This window comes from Pieris rapae, chromosome 1 (assembly GCF_905147795.1).
Source record: "Pieris rapae chromosome 1, ilPieRapa1.1, whole genome shotgun sequence".
NCBI classification, from domain to species: Eukaryota; Metazoa; Arthropoda; class Insecta; order Lepidoptera; family Pieridae; genus Pieris; species Pieris rapae.
This window is the reverse complement of record NC_059509.1, coordinates 9,128,280-9,142,151: the sequence shown is the minus strand read 5'-3', so window position 1 is coordinate 9,142,151 and position 13,872 is coordinate 9,128,280. Positions and strand designations below refer to the sequence as shown.

At 33.5% G+C, this 13,872-nt stretch overlaps 1 protein-coding gene across 2 annotated transcripts in view; it reads left to right on the top strand.

The window, feature by feature from the left end:
* LOC110998963 overlaps nucleotides 1-9,422 on the top strand; it is a 66,333-nt gene extending 56,911 nt beyond the window's left edge. Inside the window, exons 9-17 of one of the 2 annotated variants that reach the window (XM_022267786.2) lie at nucleotides 2,286-2,422; nucleotides 5,469-5,628; nucleotides 5,703-5,860; nucleotides 6,029-6,185; nucleotides 6,316-6,476; nucleotides 6,605-6,800; nucleotides 6,880-7,057; nucleotides 7,131-7,318; nucleotides 7,597-9,422. In XM_022267786.2, the coding sequence (XP_022123478.2) occupies nucleotides 2,286-2,422; nucleotides 5,469-5,628; nucleotides 5,703-5,860; nucleotides 6,029-6,185; nucleotides 6,316-6,476; nucleotides 6,605-6,800; nucleotides 6,880-7,057; nucleotides 7,131-7,318; nucleotides 7,597-7,679 (1,418 nt within the window). In that variant the 3' untranslated portion in view covers nucleotides 7,680-9,422. Of the gene's footprint in view, nucleotides 1-2,285; nucleotides 2,423-5,468; nucleotides 5,629-5,702; nucleotides 5,861-6,028; nucleotides 6,186-6,315; nucleotides 6,477-6,604; nucleotides 6,801-6,879; nucleotides 7,058-7,130; nucleotides 7,319-7,593 lie in introns of both variants that reach the window. The other variant, XM_022267785.2, reaches the window with a different exon arrangement.
* Nucleotides 9,423-13,872: the final 4,450 nt, after the last annotated feature.

The following is a 13,872-nucleotide window of genomic DNA, read 5'->3' as shown; positions in this document are numbered from 1 at the left end:
TACTTATATGAATAAAGATAATTTGAGTATGAGTTTATTTACTTTAAGCTTTCCTCAAATTATAACCTTACGTAAAATGCACGAAACTAACTCACACAATAATTAGTTTAATTACAATGTTCGCGATTCGAGAAGCACTCACGCCTTAAATTAGTTAAAGGTCTATATGCAATGTTCTTGTCCTTATTATTTGCTTGTTTATACAGAGTGCGCTGAAATAATTTACTAAAATGTTTGGGGCGAAGTATTCGTAGTCCATATTCGTAGTTAAGACAGGACAACATGTATCGGCTAGTTTACATAGAGAAATTAGTTTACTGTCATTTGTATGATATATAGACATTAAATCACATTTGACAGTCTGACTTTGACAGTTGATAAATTGAGGTACATGTGAATATTATTCGTAATTTTTAATACGTATAAAATTATTTGAAAGGTTGTCTGTTTTTTTCTGCTATTCAGGACACAGACAATTACAATGCATCGAAAACCATGAAAAATCGTACGCTGTTTTCGATTTATAAGTGTTTGAACAACCCCATTTTTTTAAATATTGAAGGTGACTTATTAATATATTATATACATTAAGGGCCTGTTTCACAATGTATGGATAAAGTGCCAAATAGCTATGCAACACATAAATTATTCGAAAGATAAAAGTTCCAAATAAGATACTTCAAATTTCATGACGTATAGCACTATCTGACAGTCGTGAAACGCAAAAATACTATTTATCATACCAATAAGTAACAAATAGCTTATTTGGAACTTATCCGGACATTGTGAAACAGGCCCTTAAAAATATATATAGTGTTATTTTTCATAATAAAATGGTTTAATATTTACCATTCAGTACCCAGGAAAAATATTATGTACGTTTACAAAGACTTATTGATATAATGTGATTTCCGAAAATAAACAAATCGAGCAATTGTACAGTACCAAGTTTTAATTACCTTAAAACGTAGCGGTAGCACTGAAAATGTTTAGAAAATGAAAAACGGTGTTATATAGAAAGTCGCCAATACTTTGATTGTCTTTCAAAGTAATCTCCGTTCTTCACTACACATCGTCGCATTCGATGGAACCAGAAAAGAAGTAAGTCAATTCTTCCTTACCTTAAAAACGTAACGTACTCTTCTAAATACGTTTACAAAGTCTTTTAGTATGCTTTCACCTCCTCTTCATGGCTCATAAAGCGAATACCTCAAATTTTATCTTAAGTTTTTAGGAATTAATGAAAGTCACAGGCCGCCAGGACAGGACTCATAATAATAATAATAATAATAATAATAATAATAATAATCTTTAGTATTGTCTTTTATTTACATAACTTTTACACATTTAAAGAAAAACACTTTTTTAACGGATTATAGTCGATACCAACTCCGGGGAAATAAATACAGATAACACAACATTTTCTGCAGCTGTAATACTTTTTGACATTTAACACCTTTGTCTTCAGTCACCGTGACCACGCACGCTGTAAAGCACGCGAAACGTCGGTTTAAATTTAAAATTATGTACAAATAATTATAAGTTTAAATATAATAATACATATCTATAATCCGTTAAAAAAGTGTTTTTCTTTAAATAATAATCTTTACATACATACAAGGTTACAATGATTAAAACTAAGATGATAACATTTGAAAGTGTATTTGAGAGACTGGTCTCTGCAACATATCAACAGGAGACCTGACATTATCTCGACACCTGGCATAGTTAAATTTTCAACAGTCCGTTTTGCGGAGTGCGCAGAAGCATTGGCGTGGTGAAGGAGGATTCTGCTTCAAAGGCGTTGCTATCTAACTTTTCCGAGACAACAGGCAAATAGCGATTGACATACCAGTAACTGTCCATCCATCTTCTAGCACAACTGTCGCGAAATTACCTTTTGGAAAGAAGCACGCAATCATCTATTTTTCTCGTCTTTTTCCTTTCTTTACCGATATATTCGATCCTCGATTTGATTTCCTCAAACACCCATTGAATTGCTTGTCTTTTGGTTTCGGCTTTATACATAAACTCATTTATACACGTTCATAAGAATTCGGTATCGATATAAAAAGTAAACGGTTATGGGTGATCTATCAATAAAAGTAAAAAGAAGTCACAATAACGTTCAATAAGTATTCGCGCCTTAGTACCACCAAGACTACTTCAACAAAAAAATATTAATAAATTTCTTAAAGTCAGCAATTAATTTAAATGTTAGAGAACATCAATCTGATTTTTATGATTTTGAAAATGTTATAATTTTATTCCGACATTTGTTACAGACCCACCAATACCCCAAATATCTCTTATTGAACCGAGGGAATCTCACCAGCTACGAGAAGGCGAAGATGCGGTATTGCTATGCTCTGCTGATGCATCACCACCAGCATTTAACTTTTCATTCTATAAGGGATTTGAGGTATGGTGTAAAGTTTCATGTTATTTACAGTTTATATCTGTTTTATTGTGCTTTGATAAGTACTAAATTAACTAGTACTCGTAAGAATAAAGAAGATGTCAGCGGTTAACAAAATTTGAAGTCGTAATTATAGATATTTTAGAGAACATCGCTTTGCTGGCCGAGTACTTGTAAAGTACTCCAAGTCCAGTGTAATACCATTTTTTCTTAGAACAGGGGGCAAACGGGCAGGAGGCTCGCCTGATGTTAAGTGATACCGCCGCCCATGGACACTCTCAATCTCAGAGGGCTCGCTAGTGCGTTGCTGGCCTTTTAAGAATTGGTACGCTCTTTTCTTGAAGGACCCTAAGTCGAATTGGTTCGGAAATACTTCAGTCGGCAGAAAAATAAATTAAATTTATTAAATAAATTCAAAATAAATTTAAAATTAAATTCATAAATAAATTCGCGTTTAATTTAGTTAAATATGTTTAATAAAAATATACGTTACCTACATAATATATAAATGACGCAAATTCAGGTATTTCATATTCAGTATAATTTCTCGGATGTGTAATGTAACTTGCGTAGATTCATAATATAAGTTTTGTTTTTGTAAGTTGATAATGAGATACGTGTAGTGAACGTGTGTTCCATCTAAACAAACTTCATCATGCGTTCACGTTATATAATGTATGTAGTTACTTCGTATAAATTATTCATTGTTAATAGCTGAGCAATAAGTTACAGTTCAAACTTTAACTTTACAAATTATTTCAAAAAGAAATCTTTAATATGAAATGAATATTCTCAATAATTGAAGAATTTGAAATCTCTTTAAACATTATATCATTAGTATACCGATATCATTTGTTTTCTTTTGGAAAGAAAGGTATTTCAACATTAAATGAAATAAATAAAAAGCCTTTTATTTCCAGTATTTAAAGTTTACACTTCTTATAATTTAATTTAATATATTTTTTTAGTGTTAGTTCATGTAGTTTAATCTATGTTAGTATAATTTGTCTTTCCTTTACTTAATTGTATTTGTACCTAAATTTATATATATTTAGTAGCGAACTTCGTTTCTCCTTAATGAAATTTTACTGAGCCTACCTTTACGTTGTTCTGTGAATTTTTCTTTGTATAAACCTGAGAGTTCACAACATAAGTTTTTAATAATGAAATAAAAAATAGGGGTTGATTGAAATGGGTTGAAAATTCAGGGTTATATGTATTTACTGCATCATTAAATAACTACATTTTTTTAAATCTAAAATTGAAAAAAAAATTAGGAAGTGGATTACCCTTAACATTTAGGGGGATGAATAATAGATGTTTACCGATTCTCAGACCTATCAGATATGCACACAAAATTTCATGTCAATCGGGAAAGCCGTTTCGGAGGAGTTTAACTAATTTTAGTGGAACACCAAGTTGGGTGTAGGCCTCCTTCAGTGATGTCCATAACTCGAGCAAACGGTCACACGATGAGAGGGTTCGGACGTTGTATGTTGCAATTATTAGTTTATTTTTATGTAAGGTGTTTCCTTGCTATTATTGGTGTGTTCATTGGAGGGTTTTGGTCATAATCTTCTACAGTGACCAGCCGGCTTGGAAGCGTTTTCAACAGTATTAGTTTATTATTAATCTTCTAAAAACAATTATATATAATTGTTATCTTTTAAACAAGAATAATTTAAGTTAGGGTCAGAGCTAACAGTTACCTTTTTTATTGCCATAAAGGTTTACAATCACTTCGAATAGGAAATCGGATTAAACAATACATTTTGATATCTCGCAAGTGAAGTTGTTTCACGCAAATTGAAACTTAAGTCTACACGACGTGACTCGTAGCGTGACAACACGTGAGTGGGTAATTAGTATTAAATTAATTCAACATAAAAATTCAATTTATTATGTCGTAAAAGTAATAACTTTATAATAACGGTCCATTAACATAGTTCACTGTTATATTAGTTTTTAAACCGCAACGCTCTCGATGAGGAATATCACAATCTATAGTACTATCTTACTGTTCTTTTAATATGATAATCAATAATTATAATTAGAATTATTGAACGAAAAATATGATGGATCCCAGGATACCCCGTATGATCGGACCGGACCCGAAATACCGTATGGCCGGTTCTTTCGTCACAGTTGCATGTAGGGTATATCTGCAATACGTGCGAATTACCTATTCTTGTCTTATTTTTATCACGCGTTTGCATTGTGGAAAAACAGTTTTGTGAATTAGGCTGTTTCGCTCCCCGCCATAGTGCTCGTTTCAGGTATCTAGTGTCTAGTTAGCCTTCGTAATTAGAAAAGCGCGACGCACCCTATTTGTGTCTCAGTCCCAGTGCCATCGGAGAGTGCGTCCTCTCGAATGCGTCCGCCCCCACGTTTCCCGGTGTAACAACGTACGCCTCATAAACACGGCAGGTTCCTGGTTCCGGCGAAGTTAGGCAACTTAAAGATTCGCTGAGCACAGCCTTACCTTACTTTACCCCACGGCCTTACCTTATACATTACAGTTTGGGTGAGCCTTTTTGTTCTTTATATCAGTCCCGTTATGCCACTTAGTCCATTCGCACTAGGTAGTGAAAAAAAAAAACGTTTTTTTTTGAGCCGCAATTAAGCTCAGTGTTTTCTTCTACCCCATGCATCCACAAAGTCCAATATCCGATGGCTTCTTTTGCAGGATCAGTAGGACATGATCTGCAAGCACTTGGGCCATAACCTCCTCAGCATCTACTTCTCTTTTGAGGGTTAATCAATAAGTTCCAGAGTTTAGGTCTGGCTGTAGAGACTCTTACGTATCCTTTGATAGTTCTTTTCCGTTCGGCCTGTTGACATATGGCTACAGTTATTCCGTCTTCTCCAGGCACCTTTTTGAGTTTTCGGTAAACCGAAAGTTAGTTAGTTAGTTAGTTCTAGTTCGGTGGGTGTTGTGTAATTGTTATAGGTGGATAGCATAATGGAAGACGTGGCCATATAATACAGTGAATGGTCAGGCTATGACATAAACACATAATATTACCTGATAACAGACTTTCACTTACAGGACCACCTCGTACGTGATGATCCTGTTGGTGGTATATCTGTGGAAGGACAAAAACTGTTCCTCCATGATCTGAGGAGGCACCATTCTGCCAGATATCGGTGCAGAGCGTGGAACTCAGAAGGCAGTGGATTAAGTGAAGCACTAAGTTTGAATGTATTATGTTAGTGTCAAATTACAAATTATTACAGAATGTTTCTTTATTTTTATATGTTATACTCTTAACTTTTTCTTCAGCTCGACCAGAATGCTCTGCTGGTAATGTAGTTCAGCAAATAGCTGGTGCCCCAGGCGGTGAAGTCAGAGCTCGCTGTTCTGTTAGTGCTCCTTCCGCAAGAGATGCCGGACCACTTAAGTTTTATTGGACTTATAATGGGACCAGGGACGTTCTTCCAGTAAGTTAACCGGAATTCTTAAAAACAATTAAAATGAAGTTGTCTCTCTTTTCTTTTTCATTACTTTTCTAAAAAACAAAGGACGTTATGAAGTTTTGAATATTAACCGTGCCCGTCAGTGGGAAGGGTTTATGTTCAAACTCTTTAGCAGACATTCCTTGTTTATAGATTCCTGTATCAAACGTCACAACAATGGGTTCAAGTAGCACTGCTATCCACGGATTACCTAATATTGATGACGAGGATTTGGGCTGGTTAGCCTGCTGGGCCAGGAATGATATTGGGAACCAAAGAGAACCTTGTTTATTTAGGATCATGCCAGCTGGTAAGACTATCTTTATATCTATATTTGGCAATTTTTTTGTGATTTCTTATATTGTAAACAGTGATACAAATTTCACACGTTACGAGATATAGAAGTTATTTATTAATTAAAGATACAAAATTTGCATTAGGGTTTCCCGAACCTCCGAGCAATTGCGAAATAGAGAATGAGGTTATAAGATGCGAGGCTGGCCATGACGGCGGTCTTCCTCAATGGTTTGTAATGGAGGCCCTTGGGGTTAAACAGCAAGAAATACAACGAAATGATCTGGATTCCGCTATGAATGATCAAGTATGAAAAACCAAAATACATTTCAATTTTGATAATATACCCTTAGGTCAGAGAGTATACACTTAGTGACATTAAAAAATATTATTATAAAGGATCTTTTAAGACATAAATTTTCAATATGTTTATAGGGTACTTCTGGGCGTGGATTAACTGAGACAGTCTATAAAACAAGCAATGATGCAACACCTCAATTTCCCCTTGACTCACTTTCTCCTGGTCGTTATACGTTTCTAATATATGCTGTTAATCCTCGTGGTCGATCGTTACAACCCGCTGCCCTACATAGTGTTTCTGTTAGGACTATGGAAGACCTCGACCGACCAGGTATGTGTAAACCCAAAGACTTTAATTAAAGAGAAATAAAAAAAAACGTGATCAAAATGACTACTTGTGACCTTTACAGGTTCACTCCAGACCGTGACACCATCTCCACCACAACTAAGTCCCCAAGACAACAGTGTGCCTTTGCTCGTTGGTGCAGTTCTTGCCTTGGTCATGCTAACCATTCTTACTACTCTCTGCGTCACATTAGTAGTAATGTGTAAAAAGAAACCACGTCGTACGCGGGACACAGAACAAAAGTAATTTCAAATTAGAACAAATATTTGAAATCATATTTGTACGTTTTTTAATATTTTTTTCTATTTCTACTAGTGCCCTGACCCGTAATGTTGGAGTGTCTATGTATAGTGGAACGGCACTCTCTCCGAGCATAGTTCCAACCGTCGTGGTACGCGGTCACCGAGGATCTAGGGTATTAGCTGCTCGATGGTCAGGAGTCTTAGATGATACCCAGCTTGCTGTACTTGCATTAGATACAAGGCCGCATTGTAAGCTTGAAGGTACATAAATACGATAGAGTTCATTTAGGTAAAAGTAATTTGAAATGAGTTGTATTTATCATAAGATAATCAAATTTGAATGGAATCTCAAAAGAAATAATTTGAAAAGAATTTGTAAAGAAAATGCGATAAACTTAATGTTTGTGAGTGATATGATAAAAGCTGTATATATAAGATTTATAGCCAAATGATAATTAAAAAGTATTTAAATATTATAGGACTCAAAATTTATAATTTTATGCAGAATGATGAACTAGAAATGCTTTTTTTTTCAGCAGATATGGACGTTCATAGTGAAGACGACATTCACGAAACTGAATTTATACGGCACGAGAACATGGAGACGCAAACCGATTCCTAAAGTAATCTAAAAATAAACTAATTATTTCCGAAATGCTTACTATTATGTGGTTTTAAAAGACAATAGATTATGACGTCACTTCAACATTGAATCTTAATAACACGTAATTCCAAGTATGCGCCATCAGTGTTTAAATATATGTACATCAAAATTAGGTTTTCTCGTTAAACGACTCCATTATAGACCTTGTTAGCGAGTACTAATATTATTAGCCTATTATTGAAGATACGTGGTATTTTGAATAATAGTTGTCGTGTAGTAGTCTTTCTAAAATTTATGCCCTGCTATGTGACATACATAATATTCAATATATAAATAACTTAATTGTTGACTTACATGATAGGTTATAGGATAAAAACACTGAGCAATTGTTACCGAAACACATTAATATTTTCAAAACATTTAATGTAAAGTTGAAATTGAAATTCCAAATAATTTAAATAAAATATTATGGAACCTAAACAATTCAATTACCTCCTTATCTGTGTATGCCCCACGTTGAAAAACACTGCTCTTTTAATATTTTGTACATTCAAGTGATAAGTTGCATGCATTCAGTATTATTTTAATGTTATAAGGTAGATTGTAATTCAAGATAGCGTGTCCTAGTAAATTATTAGTCGTTATTGATACGTTTTCACATTAGATTATACGTTATATAAGCAGAAGAAGGCTATGGGAAAGATTCGGAGGTGAGACGTAACGCCTTCTCCCGTATGTAAAAATTAAATGCTTTTTAATAGAAATTCACCAAAGAATCTGTATTACCAGCCTTTAGTAGTTAGCTTTCCATATAAATAGAATACATTTACGGGTATATTTTTAAGTTCTAGAGATTATGTATTTCATTTTTGTTAAGTAACGGACTCAAAATATATTTAATCAAAATATTATATTAACATAATGTAACACAATGAATACTTAGGAAGTACAATCTCTCAAATGAATGGCGTAGAACTGACAATAAACTCCCCGATACTCTTTTAACGTTTAAAAAAGATAAGAAGTCCAATAAATGTGTAATCATAATTATGGTATAATTAATAATTTCCATTTAAAGTAGGATAATAATTAGTAACCTAGAATATTTATTTGACCATACATATTTTTTATTTCATCTTTGTTGCATTTTCACAATTCATTGATTCCTATTTTTCGAAATAATAGTCTGAATAATTGATAACAAACTGCATTTTACCCAATACATTTTTACTATATGAGATTGATTAACTTTACTTATATTTTTATTACTGTCAGTGCAGTCACAAAGTGTCTTTACACAGATCCCACGAAACATTGTTATATATACTGGTTAAATTTGATAATAATAAAATATAGCTAAAATAATTGTATTTCTTGACGACTGTCACACAAAGCTTATTTTTCTCTTCTTTAGTCTCGATTCTTGATGTCTCGACAAGAATATGTAATGTAACACACGCGTTATCATAAATAGTGAAAAACTTTGTCTCAATGCAAGTGGTTGTTAGAAAAGCGACAAGAGAAGGGACGAGGCAAGGCGATATCATCATATTATGCTCTCGATCACGAACGAACTCGTGATGTTTCGATGAGTATGAATACGACAGTCGCCATAAAATATCCATAATATGACTTTATGACCCTTGAATTGTATTTAGTTCTAGCGAAAACAATCATTTGCTTTTAGTCAAATCTATGTCACGATTAAGTATCACAGCAATCAACTGTTCCATCGGATTATATTAATAAAGTATATTTTAATTACACCAAAAATTTATTTTTTATCTATTTTTAAGTCCTCCTATAGTGTTTTATATACTACATGAAAACGTGTATTAATAGAACTAGAAATATTAGCAAAGCAAATATCTACCTACTAATTAGATTGCTTTGTCTGATATGACCTTAACTTCTGTCTGTATGCATTTGTTTTCATAGCAAAATCCATTATATGCAAAAATAAATAAGGTAGATTGTTCACTTAAATACATGAAAATTTTTAAACGCAAAGTTGCGCGTAAGTGCCCCGCCATGGACATTAAGAAAGTTATCTTTTTGTGTGCACAATAAAACCTGCAACGTAGAGTTATCACAAATAACACAAAAGCATTACTACGTTTAGAACTCATTTTCATTTCATCTAAATGTCTGGTATTTATAGTTCTAATGTGTAAATTCCGAATGGTCTTAAACAATCTATTTGTAGCATTAAGTTGACGCAAGAGCTCACGAAGCAAAGATTTTCTAAGTAATCAAGCCAGCCAAAGTTGAAAGCTTTCAAACTGAGTTAAAACCCGTGTAAGTTTTCTGTGCACTTGTTATTACTTTACTTATCGACTTTTAATTTGCATAAATTACATTTATTATAACAGAGCCGAAGATGACATTATTTAGCTAGATTTTATGAGTAAAAAAAGTAGAGGCTTTGCACACGATTCTCAATGATGATGTCAAATCAGGGCCTGATTAATCCGTAGGCTAATTAGGCTTAAGCCTAGGGCGCGATGGTCTACGGGGGCGCGGGCGCGCTGAAATTCCGTCTTCGCTAGATGATATGCATCATCCACTATATATTACAACTATACCGAGACAAAATACTTAATAAACTGTGAACTTGATCTACAAGCAGATGGCATATTTTAGTATCCAAATTAGATGAAGAATCGACGGTACTAAAAATATGTCGAAAACTCGAAAAAAATTAATGTTACCAACTGCAGCGGCGAAAGGTCTTTTCCAGCTATTCAAAGAGTAAAAAGTTACTTGCGGTCTACACTCCTCCAGCAAAATTTTGCAGCGCTCTTGCTTATGTACATAGAAAGTGTACATAGTACATACAAACTATTAAATTTGAAAAAAATAATAAAGGGGCAAATTCTGATAATTAGCTAGAGCGAGAATCCTCAATCAGTCACAGTGTCGAAAGTTTTAAATTAATTGGTGATGTGTTCGAGTTTTGTACATCACCGATTTTATTACCTGTTTGCGGGTAAACGAACACTGAAGAAGCCTTTTATTATAGCGAGATAACTAGTGTTTAAATTCACAACGAACAATTTGGCAGCAACAAGATAACAGTATTGGAACGGTGCTGATCTATTAAAATTATTTCCAATATGTTATAGTAACGGTTCACAATCTGTGGGTAAAGTATTTTATGGCAAAATTTTGTTTTAAAACTCCTATAGTTGCAATACTTTTACCAAAGTTGATGAACAAAAACTTAAAGTAAATACTTAATACAAATACACACATTTCTAAATTTAAATTATCTGTATTCGTACACTGATAATATTTGATTTAGAATGTGTATGTCATAAATTAATATATTACACGGTACAATCGTTTTATATAAGTGATAATCCGACTTGTTAGTAAAACTATACCAACAGCTTTCATAGTCGGCAACTATTCGATTTCTTTGCAGCACATTTATATTACAGCTTTGTTGTCAACACACAAATCCTATTATAAAGCTGTGTGTAGCGTAACTACGTTTATGTAATAAAAAAGCCTTCCGTATGAACCAACTCAGATCGAAATTTAAACTTTTCAGCTTACAAATGCCCAAATTTTCTAACGAAACTTTTACCCTTGTCTGTCAGTCCATGTTAACACGGCTTTGTGAGTTGTGAATACAATTTTGGTTGTACCAAAAAATTAAAGAACAAGAATCGGCATTGAGATTTCTGTTATTTATATTAAAAAACAAAATTAATAAATCAGTGGCGCTACAACCTCTTTAGGTCTTCGCCTCACATTTCTGAATCTGTTGCATGATCCTTTTTAAATCTAATAGGCAAGTTGATCAGCCTCCAGTACCTGACACACGTCGTCGACTTCGCCGTTCGAATAAATGTTAAATGCGCACATAGAAAGAAAGGCCATTGGTGCACAGCCCGGGATCGAACCTACGACCTCAGGTATGAGATTCGCACGCTGAAGCCACTAGGCCAACACTGCTCTCATTTATATTAGTTTGTCGGTTATAATTATCGTAATTACACTACCTTTAGGGTATAACATATTTTTATTGTCATATTCATATTAATGCCAAGTCATATTATTATATTTCACCAGAAGATGAGAAGTGCTAACAGCCCAGACGTGTCCAATAAGCGTTATGTATGAACGACAATGCGCAGACTTCATTTTTGAAAGCGACAATTTATTTTCTCTGTGTAGGGCCATAAGTCTTAGGAAACAGAACTGAGAAATATATCGCTAGACAGAAGTTAATTTCAGAAACAATTTGCTTAAAATAAAAAAATACTTAAATTACTTTACATAGATGTTAATAGGAATATGTATAATTTGTATAACCTACATCCTTGATTTTTGATGGGCTTGGACTTCCATCTGTCATCTTCTAATAAAATTCAAATTTCTGACGTACGTATAATGTATGGTGTATTACCCTGATTTTGAGAATATTTTCAGTGTAATGCTCATACATGTTTTTGTGAAGTATTTTTTTTGGAAATCTGTAAAGCTTAGTATTAAAATGTATCATTTCTATAATCTAAAATACAACACAGCTCTCATGAGCTACCCTGATCCTCCGAGTAGGCAAAGCTATCGGTTGTATGCCTAGATTTAAATACTGTGGTCGCGTAGAAATCCAAAATATTGTATCAGAGTTATGGAATAGAAAGTGCAATATCACCTCAGATTATCCGGAGTACCTCAGTTGACTATTAATAATTTTATCTAAAACGGCTGAGCTGATTTATTATTGGTTCGGTTTTATTTACTTTATTTGGTTTATATTCATTATAAAATATGAGTGTAAAGAAGGAAAAGATTGCATTCTATCCGTCCCCAAAAATGGATTGTCTTCGTAGTTATTCGGATGCAGATAGGATATCGATCGACTGTCGCGGTCTAACAACCCAATATTAATCCACAATCTCATATTGAAGACAATCTGAGATTGTGGATTAAATATTGGGTTGGGTGTTAGAGAACATTATTTACCTCCATATAACCGAAATAAATCAAACGCGTTTTTCCTTGCCTACCCAAAGACAAGTCACGCCGTGTTAGTAATGTGACGCGAAGTGCGGTCGGGAAGGCTTCGCTTGACTTTTCTCATTCGCCTTATAACTGACAGGCGCTCGAGATAACTAGATCAATTTGAGTCTTCGATTTGCACCAAACGAATGCCATGTTGACTACAACGACCTTGTTAGGATATTATAAAATATTTAGTCTGAGAAAAAAGCTAATAAATTGGTGGTAAGCTTACGCCCAAACCCAATAATTAACCCACAATCTCAGATTGAAAACCTTCTGAGATCAGACAGTGATAGTCGATCGATCGCCTATCTGCATCCCAATAACCAAAATCTACGAAGACAATCCATTTTTGGTGACAGATGTAATGCCATCTCTTCGTTCTTTACACTCATATTTGATAATCAATAACCAAATAAAGTAAATAAAACCGTACAAAAAATATTAAAATATACAATTCTATGTTAAAAACATAGATCAAACAAAAACAACAAACAGCTTTTTAATTATTTTAAAAACTGGAGTAAATTAAAATCTTATTATAGGAGTTTGGCACAGCTGAACTGTCATTTTCATACAGAGGTCTATCCACGTACACCGATCCGACCTACCGTGGATGGCTTGCATCGACAGATGGCTATTACGATCCGTCGATTAGTTATTGATACACTTTAATCAATATTTGGATTAAGATGACTATCTCAGATGGTCAAAAATGGTCAAAATTGAGATAGGTTATTGGGTTTGGGCGGTTTGGGCGGTGATTTACTAAATAATCTCAAAGATTTATTAGTTTGTGGTTCTCCCAATATCTTTATCGAAAGTAAGTTTATAATTGGATAAGAATACACAATATTGAAATCATAATAAATAGCATTTAGCACAGGTTATAATATATACTTTAATATTAATATTTTTATGTATTTTCTTAATAAAAATACCTAATTGTTTATTTAAATTAGTTTAAATAAATAAAATCATTTATTTCAGACCAATTAATAAGTCCATAATATGTTGTTAGTACAGTAAAACTTATAACTATATTAGTAAAATTATTAAAAATATTTAATTAATTAGTCTACGTTGATTTGAGACACCCAGCGACTCAAAACAGCACATTTAGGCTTATTTGCTATAACTTTATTGCTGCTATAACTTTAAAAATGTACTTTTAAAGTTTTCATGCTCCGGGCTC